Source organism: Zalophus californianus, chromosome 6 (genome assembly GCF_009762305.2).
Source record: "Zalophus californianus isolate mZalCal1 chromosome 6, mZalCal1.pri.v2, whole genome shotgun sequence".
Lineage (NCBI taxonomy): Eukaryota > Metazoa > Chordata > Mammalia > Carnivora > Otariidae > Zalophus > Zalophus californianus.
The window spans coordinates 4,755,901-4,768,629 of NC_045600.1; the positions used below are offsets into that span (position 1 = coordinate 4,755,901).

At 51.6% G+C, this 12,729-nt stretch overlaps 2 protein-coding genes across 18 annotated transcripts in view; one reads left to right on the forward strand and one right to left on the reverse strand.

Annotated features, from left to right (window-relative positions):
• The window catches only part of WDR25 (WD repeat domain 25), a 138,088-nt gene extending 127,080 nt beyond the window's left edge, over nt 1-11,008 (reverse strand). The window contains exons 1-3 of one of the 11 annotated variants that reach the window (XM_027569354.2): nt 10,872-11,008; nt 9,344-9,462; nt 6,644-7,490 (exon numbers count right to left, since the gene is read on the reverse strand). In XM_027569354.2, coding sequence (XP_027425155.1) covers nt 6,644-7,450 — 807 coding nt within the window. In that variant the 5' untranslated portion in view covers nt 7,451-7,490; nt 9,344-9,462; nt 10,872-11,008. Of the gene's footprint in view, nt 1-6,643; nt 7,491-9,343; nt 9,463-10,030; nt 10,327-10,354; nt 10,436-10,871 lie in introns of those variants that run through there. The other 10 variants (XM_027569353.1, XM_027569357.1, XM_027569352.1 and 7 more) reach the window with 10 other exon arrangements.
• Nucleotides 10,484-12,729, forward strand: part of WARS1 (tryptophanyl-tRNA synthetase 1) — a 31,385-nt gene continuing 29,139 nt past the window's right edge. For 4 of the 7 annotated variants that reach the window (XR_003515612.2, XM_027569365.2, XM_027569361.2 and 1 more), the window contains exon 1: nt 11,421-11,559. The gene's annotated coding sequence lies outside the window, so the exon portion shown is untranslated. Of the gene's footprint in view, nt 10,597-11,420; nt 11,560-12,729 lie in introns of those variants that run through there. The other 3 variants (XM_027569363.2, XM_027569362.2, XM_027569364.2) reach the window with 2 other exon arrangements.

Sequence of the window (12,729 nt, forward strand, 5' to 3'; positions counted from 1 at the left end):
AAACCACTATGGAAATCATCTCTTCTCGTTATGTCCCTTAACAGAATCACAAGACTTTGAGGCTGGGGACAGAGCCTAGGTACCACTTGGGCAAGGGGATATGCTTTTCCATCCTTTATCCTCAGAGGCAGAAGAGCAGAGTGAATTTTAGATCTGTTTGCTCTGTGGTCTGACAGCTTCCCATCTTGCTTCTGTAGTTTACCAGCTGTGTGACCATGGACAAATCCCTTAACCTCTGTGCCTCAGCTTCCTTGTCTGTAAAGTGGGAAGAAGACCAGCCCTTGCCTCACAGGCCTGTCGCCAAGAGGAGCTGGAACATTTGGAACCATTCCCAAAGGGTGGTAAGCACTCGGGGATGGTGAGCTCTGTCCAGCCTCACTGTCAGAGGCCACAGAGCTCGCAAACAGCACAATGAGACCCCCAATCTGGGTCTTCAGCCTCCAGAACAAAATCCTTTCCTTCACACGCACATGGGAAGGGGGCCTGAGACCCATGTGAACCTGATGCCACACTAGGTGAGCACCTCTTCCCTGCCCTCAGACTCACTCTCCTGGGCCTCTTCAGGTACGAAATTGCTCCTCCCCACGCTGCCGGAGGCCCAGACACAAAACGCACTGAGAGCTGGCAAACTGCTGTCCAATTCATTTTCTTCTATCACATTTTAAATGTGATCAGTTTAGAGACACAGACCCCAGCCCCCCAGTACATGCCTTCCAAATAAATGTGCAGTTCATGAAAAGGCAGCAGGTAAACAGCTCGGTACAAACAAACCCAAAAACTTTTAAAAATTTTTAAAGTATCTATCTCAGGAGTACTGACACTGAACACTTGGGAAAACGTGTATCTGTAGACAGATTATTAAAAGATTCACAAAAACAAGAGTTACATTAAGTTGAAGGATTCTGGGTGACTCATCTTTTTTCTAATTGTTTAACTAATCAATAAAAGAACAGAAGAATTAGGAACATGTTTCTTGGCCCCTCCCATATGCTATGCACTGCGATGCATCTTCTCATTTCTTCTACATAGAAACAACCCTCATAGGCAGCCATTATACCCATTTTACCAATGAGAAAACCAGGGAATCAGAGAGGCAAAGTGATTTTCACAAAGTCACACAACTACCAAGCAGCAGATATGGAAAAGGAACCCAAGGGTCTCATATAACAATAGCACTGATGCTTTGCCAATCTCTTTAGGTTCCACTCACCAGACAGAAAGCCTTTAGCTCAAGCCTGGGTGTAAATCAAAGCCTATCTTACCACACTGGGGCAGCAGAAAAGACATTTATGTATAGCCATGTTCGCTCAAGTACTGGCCATTTCAAAAACAAAAGCAGGTAATGATAGGAAACAACACAGAAATGACAAAGCAAAGTCTTGAATTCGAGAGAGTCATAAAAATACATTTGGGGAAAGTTTTTAATAAGGTAGAAAAACGCCCCTTACAAACAGCACAAAAGATGGGGGGTGGGGGGAGCAGATTCAAACCTGCACACACTCTGCAGGGAGCCCGATTCTGTGAACACACGGGAATGGGGGTGGGGGGTCCAAACCAGGAACGGCCCCCAGTGTTAGTGAAACACTGACTCAGGGTTAGGATTACCAACAATTTCTGTTTTCTCCTTCAGTCTTCATATTCTCTGCATCTTCAAAGTTCTTCACAATAAGCTTTTATTACATTCATGATCAAAAATGAAAAGGTTTTTCTTTTTTAAGTATTATAAGGAAGCCTGTTATTGAAAGAATCCGTAAAGCAAACCATTTTGTAAAACAAACGAACAGCACCTCATTCATACATTTTATTTAAAATCCTTCTGTGTTTCAGAACTCTGAGTTCTGAAGCATGGACCATGGTCCCTGGAAGCAGGAAACACGTCGGATGCTTGCGAGAACGTGCCCGGTGCCTCACAGAGGGCTCTGCACCGGGGCCAGTGGTGAGGGCTGCCTGTGTTTGGTTGAAGCAGGTCACATCTGTACTTTTTCCAAGGGCTTCAAAGTCTGAATCCTACCTTTACAAAGGTGCAGTGGGTATTCAAACGTGTTGAGCCAAATGAGGACACAGGGAAATGAAAAGAGTAGATAAAAGGGTATCCGTGCTGGGATTACAACTGTGAGAAACAGATGCGTGCTACAGACAGGGGCATGAAGGGATCATCAGGAAAGAAAACAGAGCATCAGTGCAGAGCTATGAGTCATTGTTTTATTTTACTTAATTTCTCCAGATGTAAATTTTTCAAAACTAATACAAGCATATTTTACAGCTCACAGAACATTTAGAACATATTAAAATAAGTATCTTTCCACTGTAATATGCCCAATTGAAATTTATGAATTCCAAAGCTACATTTTAAGGAGATGAAGGAACTGGCACTTCACACTCTTTAGATTAATCAGATAGATTGTGTTGTTTTTCTCTTAATCAGAAAAGAAATCATATTTCAGTAAATGTTACCTTGAATCAAGGATTCTTTCACATTCTAGAAGCTTGAGTGAACTTATATTAAGTCTTACTGTGCCCCCTAGTGGCAAATAAAATCTATGCACGTAAGAGACCATCCTTTCCCAAAGGCTGGAAATAAAATACAAAAAAAATTTTTTTAATCTTTACTGATCACTTAGCATGTACAAAACTTTGTGCCAGGTGCTACGGAAAATACAAAAATGGGCCTGGCACAGTATCCATGCTCAAGAGGCTCAAAATCTACAAGGTGTGGCAGACACAGTTCCTGGCTACACAGGCAGAATGAGAGGCCACTTCGTGGTAAGGAAGGGACAAGACTCCCGGGGAGAGCAGAACCGTGAGCACACGGCAAGTGCCTACTATGTGCTAGGCACCGCACCAGAGAGCTCACATCCAATACTGTTTCTTCCCCACAAAAACCCAGCAAGGCAGGCACAGTCGTGTCCACCGTACATACACCGGCTGAGGTTCGGGAAAATAACTTGCCCGAGATCACATAGCCAGTCTGCCGCAGAGGGAGGATTCAAACCAAGGGCTGTGACCCCAGCCCCCAGGCTCTTCCTTCCCTCCTGATGCAGTGGGGCTCAAGAAGGCACTCTGGCAGACTTTAACCAAAAGACAAGGGGAAACGCACCCTAGGAAGGGAGCACAGAGTTGGGGGGGTGCCCTGTCAGACCCACCTCTTCTAGCTCTTTCCCCACTGCACTGTCTGCTCTCTACCCAGGACTGGGCTACAGGGAGCCTGGGCTCCTGCCGGCGCCCACAGCCCCATACTCACTCCAGACTCAGCATCCACAAGCCTCCCACTGCCCCCTCCACCTCATAGGCCCCCAAGATCTGCCGCATCACCACCCTCTGACCCCAGGGAGGGGGAAGAACACCATCCTGCCTGGGGCTGCCAGCTGCACACCAGGCTACACATGCACCTGAGGCCCCAGCAAAACCGAGGCCTCAACCAGGACTTCCCTCCCCGGTTCCCAGCCCTGCTCCCACCTAGTCCCCAATCAGTCTGCCCATCCCGGCTCCTCCAGCCCCTGCCACAAATTCTTCATACTGAAAAGGTGCTCAAATCAATTTGCCAAATAACTCTGTCAATGAAAACCGTCAAAGATCTTGCGCACAAGCAGAGAGAGAAGCAGGCTCCTCTCTGAGCAGGGAGCCCAACGCGGGACTCCATCCCAGGACCCTGGGATCATGACCTGAGCCGAAGGCAGACGCTCAACCGACTGAGCCGCCCAGGCACCCGACTGTCAGATATCGTAGAGCGGCGAAGACCCTGGCCCAACCATTTGCATGTAGGCTTATTAAAGCCCTGCTTTTTCAGGACCCCACAGGAAGGAGGAGGTCAGGAGACACTGACCCCAGCAGCCATGACGGCAGTCGCGCCCTGTCCCTGGACCACCTCCAATGCCACCCCTGCAGCCTCGCCATGAGGGACAGACAGTTAAGTGGACAGGGCTCCCTGGAGGCTGCCAGGCCAAGCAAGAGGCCGGTGCACACATCACCTGCAGCACACACACCACCTCCTCAGAAGGGCAGGCACAGCAACTGCACCCGGCCCCACTGAGGGCAGTTCCACAGCAAACGGCCCAGGACCCAGGTCTCAGTGAATCACCCCAACCAAGGCTCTCCTACACAGTCCTTCTGCCTGAGCGCCTGAGCAGCTTCCCAAGCTGGGCCAACTGCGCCCCCTTCTGGCCACAAGGTGTCACAACTAGTTGGCTGACGCAGGGTCCCCTCCGAGGATATCCACGCATCCCCAGTACATAGCACCTAGCACACTCATCTACTCCACAAACACCCACTACACGACTGAACACACACAACACCCAAATCAATGGCTTCACTCAGACGTGCTCTGTTTAAAAACTATACTACAGCGGGATGCCCCTGCTTAGGAAACCTAAACTTGGCGGGCAAAAGCGATCCACGCAGGGCCCACAGAGCACCTCACTGATGCTGGGTGCAAACCAGTCCTCACAGGTCTCCAAGCCTGCCCCTCACCATCAGGAGACGCAACCCTGCAGATGGGCAGGCAGGTGGCAGGCATCCACTAGGGCATACCTGCTGCCCAACGTCCCTCCACCCGTCTCTGCCCACAGCAACCCAGGCTGTCCTTTGACACCTCCTGGCAAGGCTGCCTCCTCCTCCAGCCTGTGCTGCCAACGTCTGCCAGACGTCCCCCCCCCCTGCAGGGCCCTCGAAAGGTGCTGCCCATGCCCCTCAAGCAGCCCACCTGTAACCACACTACCCCCACAAAAACATGTGCCTGGCATTAGACTGGGTGCTTCAGACACACATGCCTGGGCATTTGTCCCACCTGAGAAGTGCCAACCGTAGGTCTCATCAGCTTGTTTTATCGGGGAGGAAACAGAATCTGAGAGGTTAAGTGTCTTGCCCAGGGTCACAAAGCTGCTGGGGATGAAGCCAGACCCCGAGGCCCAGATCACTCTAACTCCAGCCCACATCCAGGGCCAGCCAGACATGGCCTGGCACTACACAGGCCCCACACGGGCCCACCAGAAACCCTCCAGACACGCTCCTGACTAAAGGGTCCAGTCCCCACTTGGCCCTCCATGGGCGCAGACTCTCAGGAGGGAGCGCAGAGAAGCCCCAGCACTGTGGGATTGACCCAAGCATGTTACAGTGCACACCGTGGACACCAGAAGCCTCCTGAGCAGACCTGAGCCCCCACCCTCACAGGAGCAGCACCGAAGCCCAGCGTGCAAAATCCCCAGGCTCCACACTAAAGGTGGAACATGGCACTGTCCCCACACAACTCTATTAACCTTGCCAGAAGAGAACACAGACAAGTCGATTCAGGACTCAAATTGGCCACTTAAAAATGACACCCATCAGTTTAGCTCATTTCAAAGCCTTCACTGTATTTAGGCTTCCTTTCTTCATTTAAGAAAATGCCTCCTAGGAGAAAAGCCCAAAACATAACTTGCAAATACAATGTCCTGGGCAGGATAGTTCCAGAACTGTAAGGAAAACAGACAGAGGAAGCTGACATTTACTGAGCACCTGTGGGGTACCTAGCTCTGGGCTGGGGTTTTGTAAGCGTTTTTCTCACATGACTACGATTATGCCCTTTACAGATGAGACACCAGACTCAGAGTGGGCCCAGCTAACCAGCTGCTCCACGGCAAAGCTGGATCTGAAGCCACGTCCCTTCGACTCCAAAGCCATTTTCTTTCCAGGAAGCTTTGGTTCAGCTCGCATTTACTTGGCACCTACTACATATAGGTGAGTTGCTAGGGCTGAGGAGAGTGAGGAGGGACAGAGTATAGCCCAAAGGGCTGGAGACAGGGTACAGGAGGTGCGACACACGTGCTACGCTACATCCCTGGGTACCTGAGGACTGCTTACTCCAAGTCTGTATGACTTCAGTAGCTTTTAAAATAAATAAGCAACAATGAAAAGAGTTTCTGTATAAACCGGAAGTCCTCCGCAGGGCATCCAAAGCCATTCCTGGTCTGGCCCCTGCCTATTTCCGCAGCCTTGGGCCCCTCACCCCCCATCAGGCCCCTCAATATTTCCCATGCTTATGGCCAAGAACATCCTTCCGCCCCATCTCACCCCCTGCACCAAGTGAACCTTCCCCTCCTTCTGGAAGACTTCACCAAGCCCTTCCAGCCTGGGCTGCTGTCCCTCCCAGTGGGTTCACGGTTCCTGAGCCCAGGGCTATGAGAGCCTCTCCATTTGTCCATAGCCCCTACCACACGGCATGCCCTGAAGCCAGGGACCAGGTCTGTCTACCTCTGCTCCCCTGGCATCCAACACAGCGCCCGGCACAGAGCTGGTGTGGCTCAACACTCCACGTGGCTCACAGGGGCCCAGGACTTGTCCTGAGCCTGCTTTCCTCTCCCTCTGACTGCCCTCACTCAGTGACCTCATCCGCCGGGGCTCCAGTGTGTCTGCACGTCCTCAGTGCCCCCATGAGGGATAAGGACTAGCATTCTCTGGTGGCCTAAGCAAGGCAGTGTCAGGGGGGAGGGGACAGAATGGGCCAACAGTCCAGGGTGGGCCACTGAGAACCCACTCCTGAATGCAACAGGGAGAACTACAGAAATTCCCAGAGATGCTCAGCACCCCTACCTCACTGTTGTGAAAAACAAAACACCCCAGCAGTTTATTTCTAAGAGTCCCTGAAAAGGCAGTATCACTCAAGTCTTACCTTGAAGGTTTTATCCATGGAAACTGAGAGAAGCATGTGACTCTTAGCAAAGACCGGACACCACTGAATGCTGTTGACAGGGCCCCTGTGGCTTCTCAGGTGGAAGAGCACTTTCCTGGGAATCGTGGTTTCTTTATACTGACTGTCCAAATATGGCTGAATAAACTCGGACACTCTGGGGGCCACACAGAGAGGGGCCGGGGCACGCCCTGCAGGTGGACCCTGGGCCTCCACATCTTTACTCTTGCCAGTTTCTGTGCTTAATGCCTGCGACTGTCGTAGTCTTTTCGGGGTGTAGGGCACGATACAGTCCTCACACCTTTTCCTCTGAAGGGAGTTGCCATTTTTACCTGGGGTTTCAGATTTGGTTTGGGCACAGAAGGATGGTTCAGGGGAGTTGTAAGTTCCCAAGGAGAGTTTCACCTGCCTAAAGCGGGCAGCTGCCAGGGGCACATGACCAGCTGGAGTGTGGCTGGTCCACAAGGAAGGTCGAGGAGGCTTATCTGTGGGGAAGGTGACATCAGGCTCTGTCCGGGGCCACTGTAGCCTCTGGCTGGGACAAGATCCTGGGTCACTTCTCCAGAGCCGAACCAGTGGGAGACAATGGCCAGCAGGGTCTTCACAAGAACCATGCTTTGTGGGCAGTGCTGCCCCTTCCGTCATACCTGGGGCTTCACATGCAAAATCCTGCCCAGGAGGTTTGACCACATCAGAGGTGTCTTTCATCTGGCTGACAGCATGAATACTTCCCACGGACTCAGTCTCAGCCTCTGACTCCGAGTCATCATAAGCCACCAATGAAGCCATTGAAGACAGAATTTCTTGCTGTCCTTCGAGGACAAACTACCTGAGACCAAACAAAGTCCAAGTGTCAGAAAATACGCATGGAAGAATACTTACCACCACGTGTAATTACAAGAAAACATGCCACCCAGCAAATCCACGACTGGAAAACTCTAAGAATAAACACATTAAAAAATGAGGGCTTTTCTATACACCAGGCTTAATTAGAAGACTTAATTTTCTTAAATGAAGACTATGGGATATCTGTGAATAATTTAAACAAAAAATTAGCAAGATCTGTAAGAAGAAAACTAAAATTTTATTGGAAGACATAAGAAAAGGACCTCGCTAAATGGAGACTGGATGCCTGGACAGAAAGACTCAGGATTTTGAAGATGCCTTTTGGAAGGTCAATTTAGGCCTTTGAGGGTAGGTCTGAAAATACTAAAATGGAAAGATGTCCAGAACCCACCCTTACGTTCACCCTCCCCTTGGGTTCCAGTGCTTCCTTTACCCCCTGCCTAGATATCCCATCTCAACCACAAGCCAGTTGGGGAGACAGACCCACAACACAAGACCACGGCATTCGAGGCACCAGTCCCCCCAATTCTGAAGGTACGGTCCAAATCTGCCAGTTTCACCCCAAACACACACACAGCAGTGAATTTCCCCCTTCTAAAAAACTCTTCCTGAAATTCTGAACCATCATACACGATAAATTGCTGCCAACTAGTTTCTGGAAAGAAGTCCTTCAGGCTGGAGTTCAATTCTGTGCTCTGAAGAGGAGGTCCAGTCAGGAGGAAACCGAGGGTGCGCAGCACATCCCGGACAGCAGAGGGCGTGCTGGAGCAGCACGAATAGTTAGCCACCTTCCAAGTTCTGAGATGCCCCAGGTGTCCTACCTTAGTGTAACCACAGCGCTCCTCCTCCACGTATGCGGGGTCAGGTCAGCACCAGAGACTCCCTCTGGGTCCCTTGTTAAGCCACTCTGCCTGTCTGTCACCCAGCTCCTTCCCTAGAGAGTGGGTTTTGCGTCCCCTGGAATCCAACCACTTCACCCTGTCACACCTTTCCCCCAAAGGGTACCCATCGCCTGAAGGGCTCCACTGCTTAACACATCACGTCATCATTCAACAAATGCAGTCTACCTCCTCCAGAAGTCCCACCACCACCCCTCCCCTGCAGCCTAACTAGGCAGGTAACACCTTCCATACACAAAGCCATCCTCCAAATAAAACTTATATAATGGACTAATTATAAACTAGCAGACTGTGCTCTGCAAACAACTTGACGTTTCTGTTCTCTAAATACTTAGCCTGGTCCTGCTCAGACATCTCACCTGTCTCAACTCCTGTACACAGCGCCACACCCCACAGCATGCCATTCCTTCCTGTCACAGGGAACCCACCAGGTTCCCCCCACCAGGGTTTCTGTCTGTGCTCAGCCATTAAGATGGATTCCCACCCACCTAGCTGTCTGCAGCACTTGACTCAAAAGAGAGGCCAATGGCCAGAATTTAAAAAGAGGTCTATGGTGGGGCGCCTCGGTGGCTCAGTCAGTTAAGCATCTGACTTGATTTCGGCTCGGGTCCTGATCTCAGGATTGTGAAATCGAGCCCTGTGTCAGGCTCTGCGTTCAGCGAGGAGTCTGCTTGAGATCTTCTCCCTCCCCTCCTCTCATGCAAGCTCTGTCTCTCCCTCTCTCTCAAATAAATAAATAAAATAAATCTTTAAAAAAAAAAAAAGAGGTCTACAGCAAAACATCAGAGAGCAGGAGGATGGGGGCCCATTAGCCCACTCCCTAACAAGGAAAGGCAGCAAGGACGGAATGAACGCAGGAGGGTGGATGATAAGGCTCCGGACACCACCGGCTTCGTGCACATTTCATTGGTTTATTCAGCACTGATGGGCTACTCACCAAGCCCCACAGCAGGCGCCAGGAACAGTCAGCGACGGCCTGCGTTCACCATGCTCACATGCAGTGGGAGAGACAGACCACAATCAAGTGAAATACAGGGTGTCAGGTCGTAAGAAATCCTACGGAGAAAAGTAAAACAGAGGAGAGGAGAGGTGGCGGTCAGCTTGGTTGCGGTTTCACGGGGACCTGAGACAAAAGGTGAGGTGTGAGCACTGCCGGGGAGGAGGGGAGGAAGCAGACGTGGGGAGAAGCCCTGGAGAAGGAAGCCAACAAAACTAATCAAATGGGGCCAGAGAGGAGGCGGCAAGGGTGACTCAAGGAAAACGGGCAAAAAATGGAGAAGAGTGGGAGCACCTAGGAACAATGGTAACCTCAGGGGGAAAAGTGCTGCCTTTTATGTTTCTAAGGCAAATGGGGGGGAAAGGAAAATTTTTCACGGTGGGGGCGGGGATCCAACCAAGAGGAAGAGGTAAGGGCGCCGCAGAAACGAGCGACAGTACGAGGGAGTGGCACTGCGAGTCACCAGCAGGTCAGCTCCACGACGACAGGACTTCCCGTGTTTTGTTCACTGTTTGATCCCCAGCGTCTAGAAATATTTGTGAAATGCAGCCTGGGGGGAGGGGAGGGCACAGAGAAAGTAAAAGAAATAGAATATTCTCATTCAGCAAACACGTCCTGATCACCTACTCTGTGCCAAGACCCTATGCTGGGTCTGCTGTGCACAGAGATTAAACACAAAACACGGATCCTGCGCCGCAGACCACAGACTGAGGAAGACAACAAGGAAGAGACGACCAGGGATGGGTTTTGAAGGATGAATAGAAGTTAGCCGAGCTGTCAAGAGCTGGAGGTAGGGCGGGCCCAGAGCTCTGCGCGTCCGAAGGCAATGGCGAGGAAGGACGGGCGAAGGACGGTGAATGGCCGGCGCTGAGGGGCGCGGAGCGCTCGGGCCGCCCCGCCGCCGCCACCGCCCGGTCCCAGCCCCCTCCCGCCCACGGGCCCGCCGCTCACCACACGCACCGGAAGCGCTCGGTACTGCCGGAGGCCGTCCGGTCTGCGCTCCGCACCCTAGGTGCGTTCCACTGGTTCCGGGGCCTCCAACCAATCATCCGCGGCCTCCGCCCCGCCCCCACGCGAACAGCCAATGATGGGGTAGCCGGGCCGGAAGTTGTTCCGGACGGAGGGAGTTTCCACGGACGCCCAGGAGGCCGCCCGTAGCTGAGCCGGCGGCGCTGAGGGGCCCGGCGGGGCCGGTAAGTGAGGGGATGAGGGAGGGCGGGAGGCCGGGGCGGCGCCGGATGACCTGGCTCTTCCGCCGCCGCCTCCAGGCGAGGGCCCGGAGTATCCTCCTCAGAGCCCGGCTCGCTGCCCGCCGGGTCCTGGCACCACGAGGGGCGTGGAGGCTGTCACGGCGCCCCTCGCCCCCTTCCTCCGAGCGCCCGCGTCCCCGTCTGTCGCCCACTCCCGCCGGCACCGACCCTTCCTCGTCCCCGCCCTCTTCCCCTCCCCCCAGGCGAGAGGCCCCCACCTTGAACGAGTGTGTGCCACGTGCTGGGGGCTTTGCCTCTAGTTTCGCACTCGGTCCCCTCCGCGGTAAAGTTAGGAGGTTTCTTTATGCCCATTTCACAGATGAGGAACCTGAGGATGAAGCAGAGAGGTAATGGCATTTGCCCAAGGTCTTGACACGAGAAAATGCCCAAGCTGGGATTGAAAGCTAGGTCCGTCCGACCCCAGAACTCCTGCTCCTTCCACTGCATTGCGCTGCGGGGAATTCACCATCGCCTTTCTGCCTTCCCACGACCACACATGAACAGTTACTCGTACTAACGCAGAGGGTGGGGAACGGGAAGAGGGCGGAGAGCTTACACGGAGGCCAGTCTGGGGTACGGGGTGGCTGATGCAACGACCGGCTAACGGCTCGGTCTCCACCCGTACCCCCCACCCCCCACCCCTGATTGGACAGTCTCACCAAGGAGGTTGGTCAAGAATCTCAAAGTGTTTCTGAGAAACTAAGTAATTTAGAAAAAACCCCTACGTGCAAATAGCTGAAGAGTAGGGTAAACAGGAAAAAGGGGAGAAGACCTTTTTGTAAAACAGAAACTGAAAGAAACAGGGGAAGACTATAAAAGAAGACCTCTGGCTGCTCGGGGCAGTCTCAGCCACCCAGCTGCCCAGCGTGACCAGTGGCCACGTCTGCCGTGCCTCCCACATCCTGGGTATGTATTACCATCTTCACAAGGCCTAGAGCTCATTGGAATTTTCACCAGCCTTTGACCAAAGCGCTGAAAACCTTGGTTTGGGGGGCAAGGGGTTGTGTCTCTTAGAATTAGGCTATCGCGCATTGTATTTCATCCCGTTGACCCGAAGCTCAGGTGATTCACAGCTTCCAAAGGGAATGGAGATACTCGGTGAGCAGTTGCCTGTTTGGCCTTACAGCTCGTCTTGCAGCACCTTCGCATTGGCCCTCACGCTCGGTTTTCACTGATGAGGCCTCCTTATATGCTCAACATCCTCACGTGTTAGCTTTCTCGTTGTCATACGCAAGAGTATCTTGTGCCTGGCTTCATAGAAATTCGTGTCTTTTTCGCCTTTTAAGGTAACATGCATTTTGTTATTTGAAGGGAAAAATAACCTTTCTTTTCAGTGTTTAACAAAGAGAAGGTGGACATAACCTGTCCCAAGCTTTGAAGTGTTAAAGGACTGCTTGCTCCACAGAGGTCGTTTTCTTGTCCTCTGGGGACTTGACCATCCAAAGATGTTGTCACACACACTCTGGGGCCTGAACGTGAGAGATGGTATCCCACCTGCTGGTGGTACTCCAGGCATCCAGAAACAATGCTCTTCCCGGCTGCTCTAGGATTGGCTGTTTATGCCCCCTTTCCCCAAATTGTAGACCAGTGTATTCTGATCTGTGAGATGATTTCAGGATGGCCCAAGTCATTGTCATGTTCTGTTAAATGGTTCTATAATTCTTTCTCTTCCCCATCCCAAAACCACCCAGTTTCTTCAAGTACCTGTTATGCTCTTCCGGAACAATGAAACCTTTCAAAATGAGCACAAGATTCAAGATCTTTAAAAACAGGAATTGAGAATTAATTTTTAAGAGCCTTTTAGCTTTCTCTTTAAAGGTGCATTAGGATCTGCCACGGACTATGAAGTTTTGCTCTAACTCCCAATACTTTTTTCAGAGGAGATGATAGTTAACTCCATAGATTACAGCTTTGTTTCTTTGTTTTAGATTTTCTATTTGTTAAATAGATAAAACAACTCTCCTAACAAAGATTCAAAGCTCTATTTGCCCTTTATGCGGTAAACACTAAGACAGTCGTCCACAGAGTTTTGGCATCTCAGACCCCTTTGGAAAAGTAACCTGGATATTCTGCTTA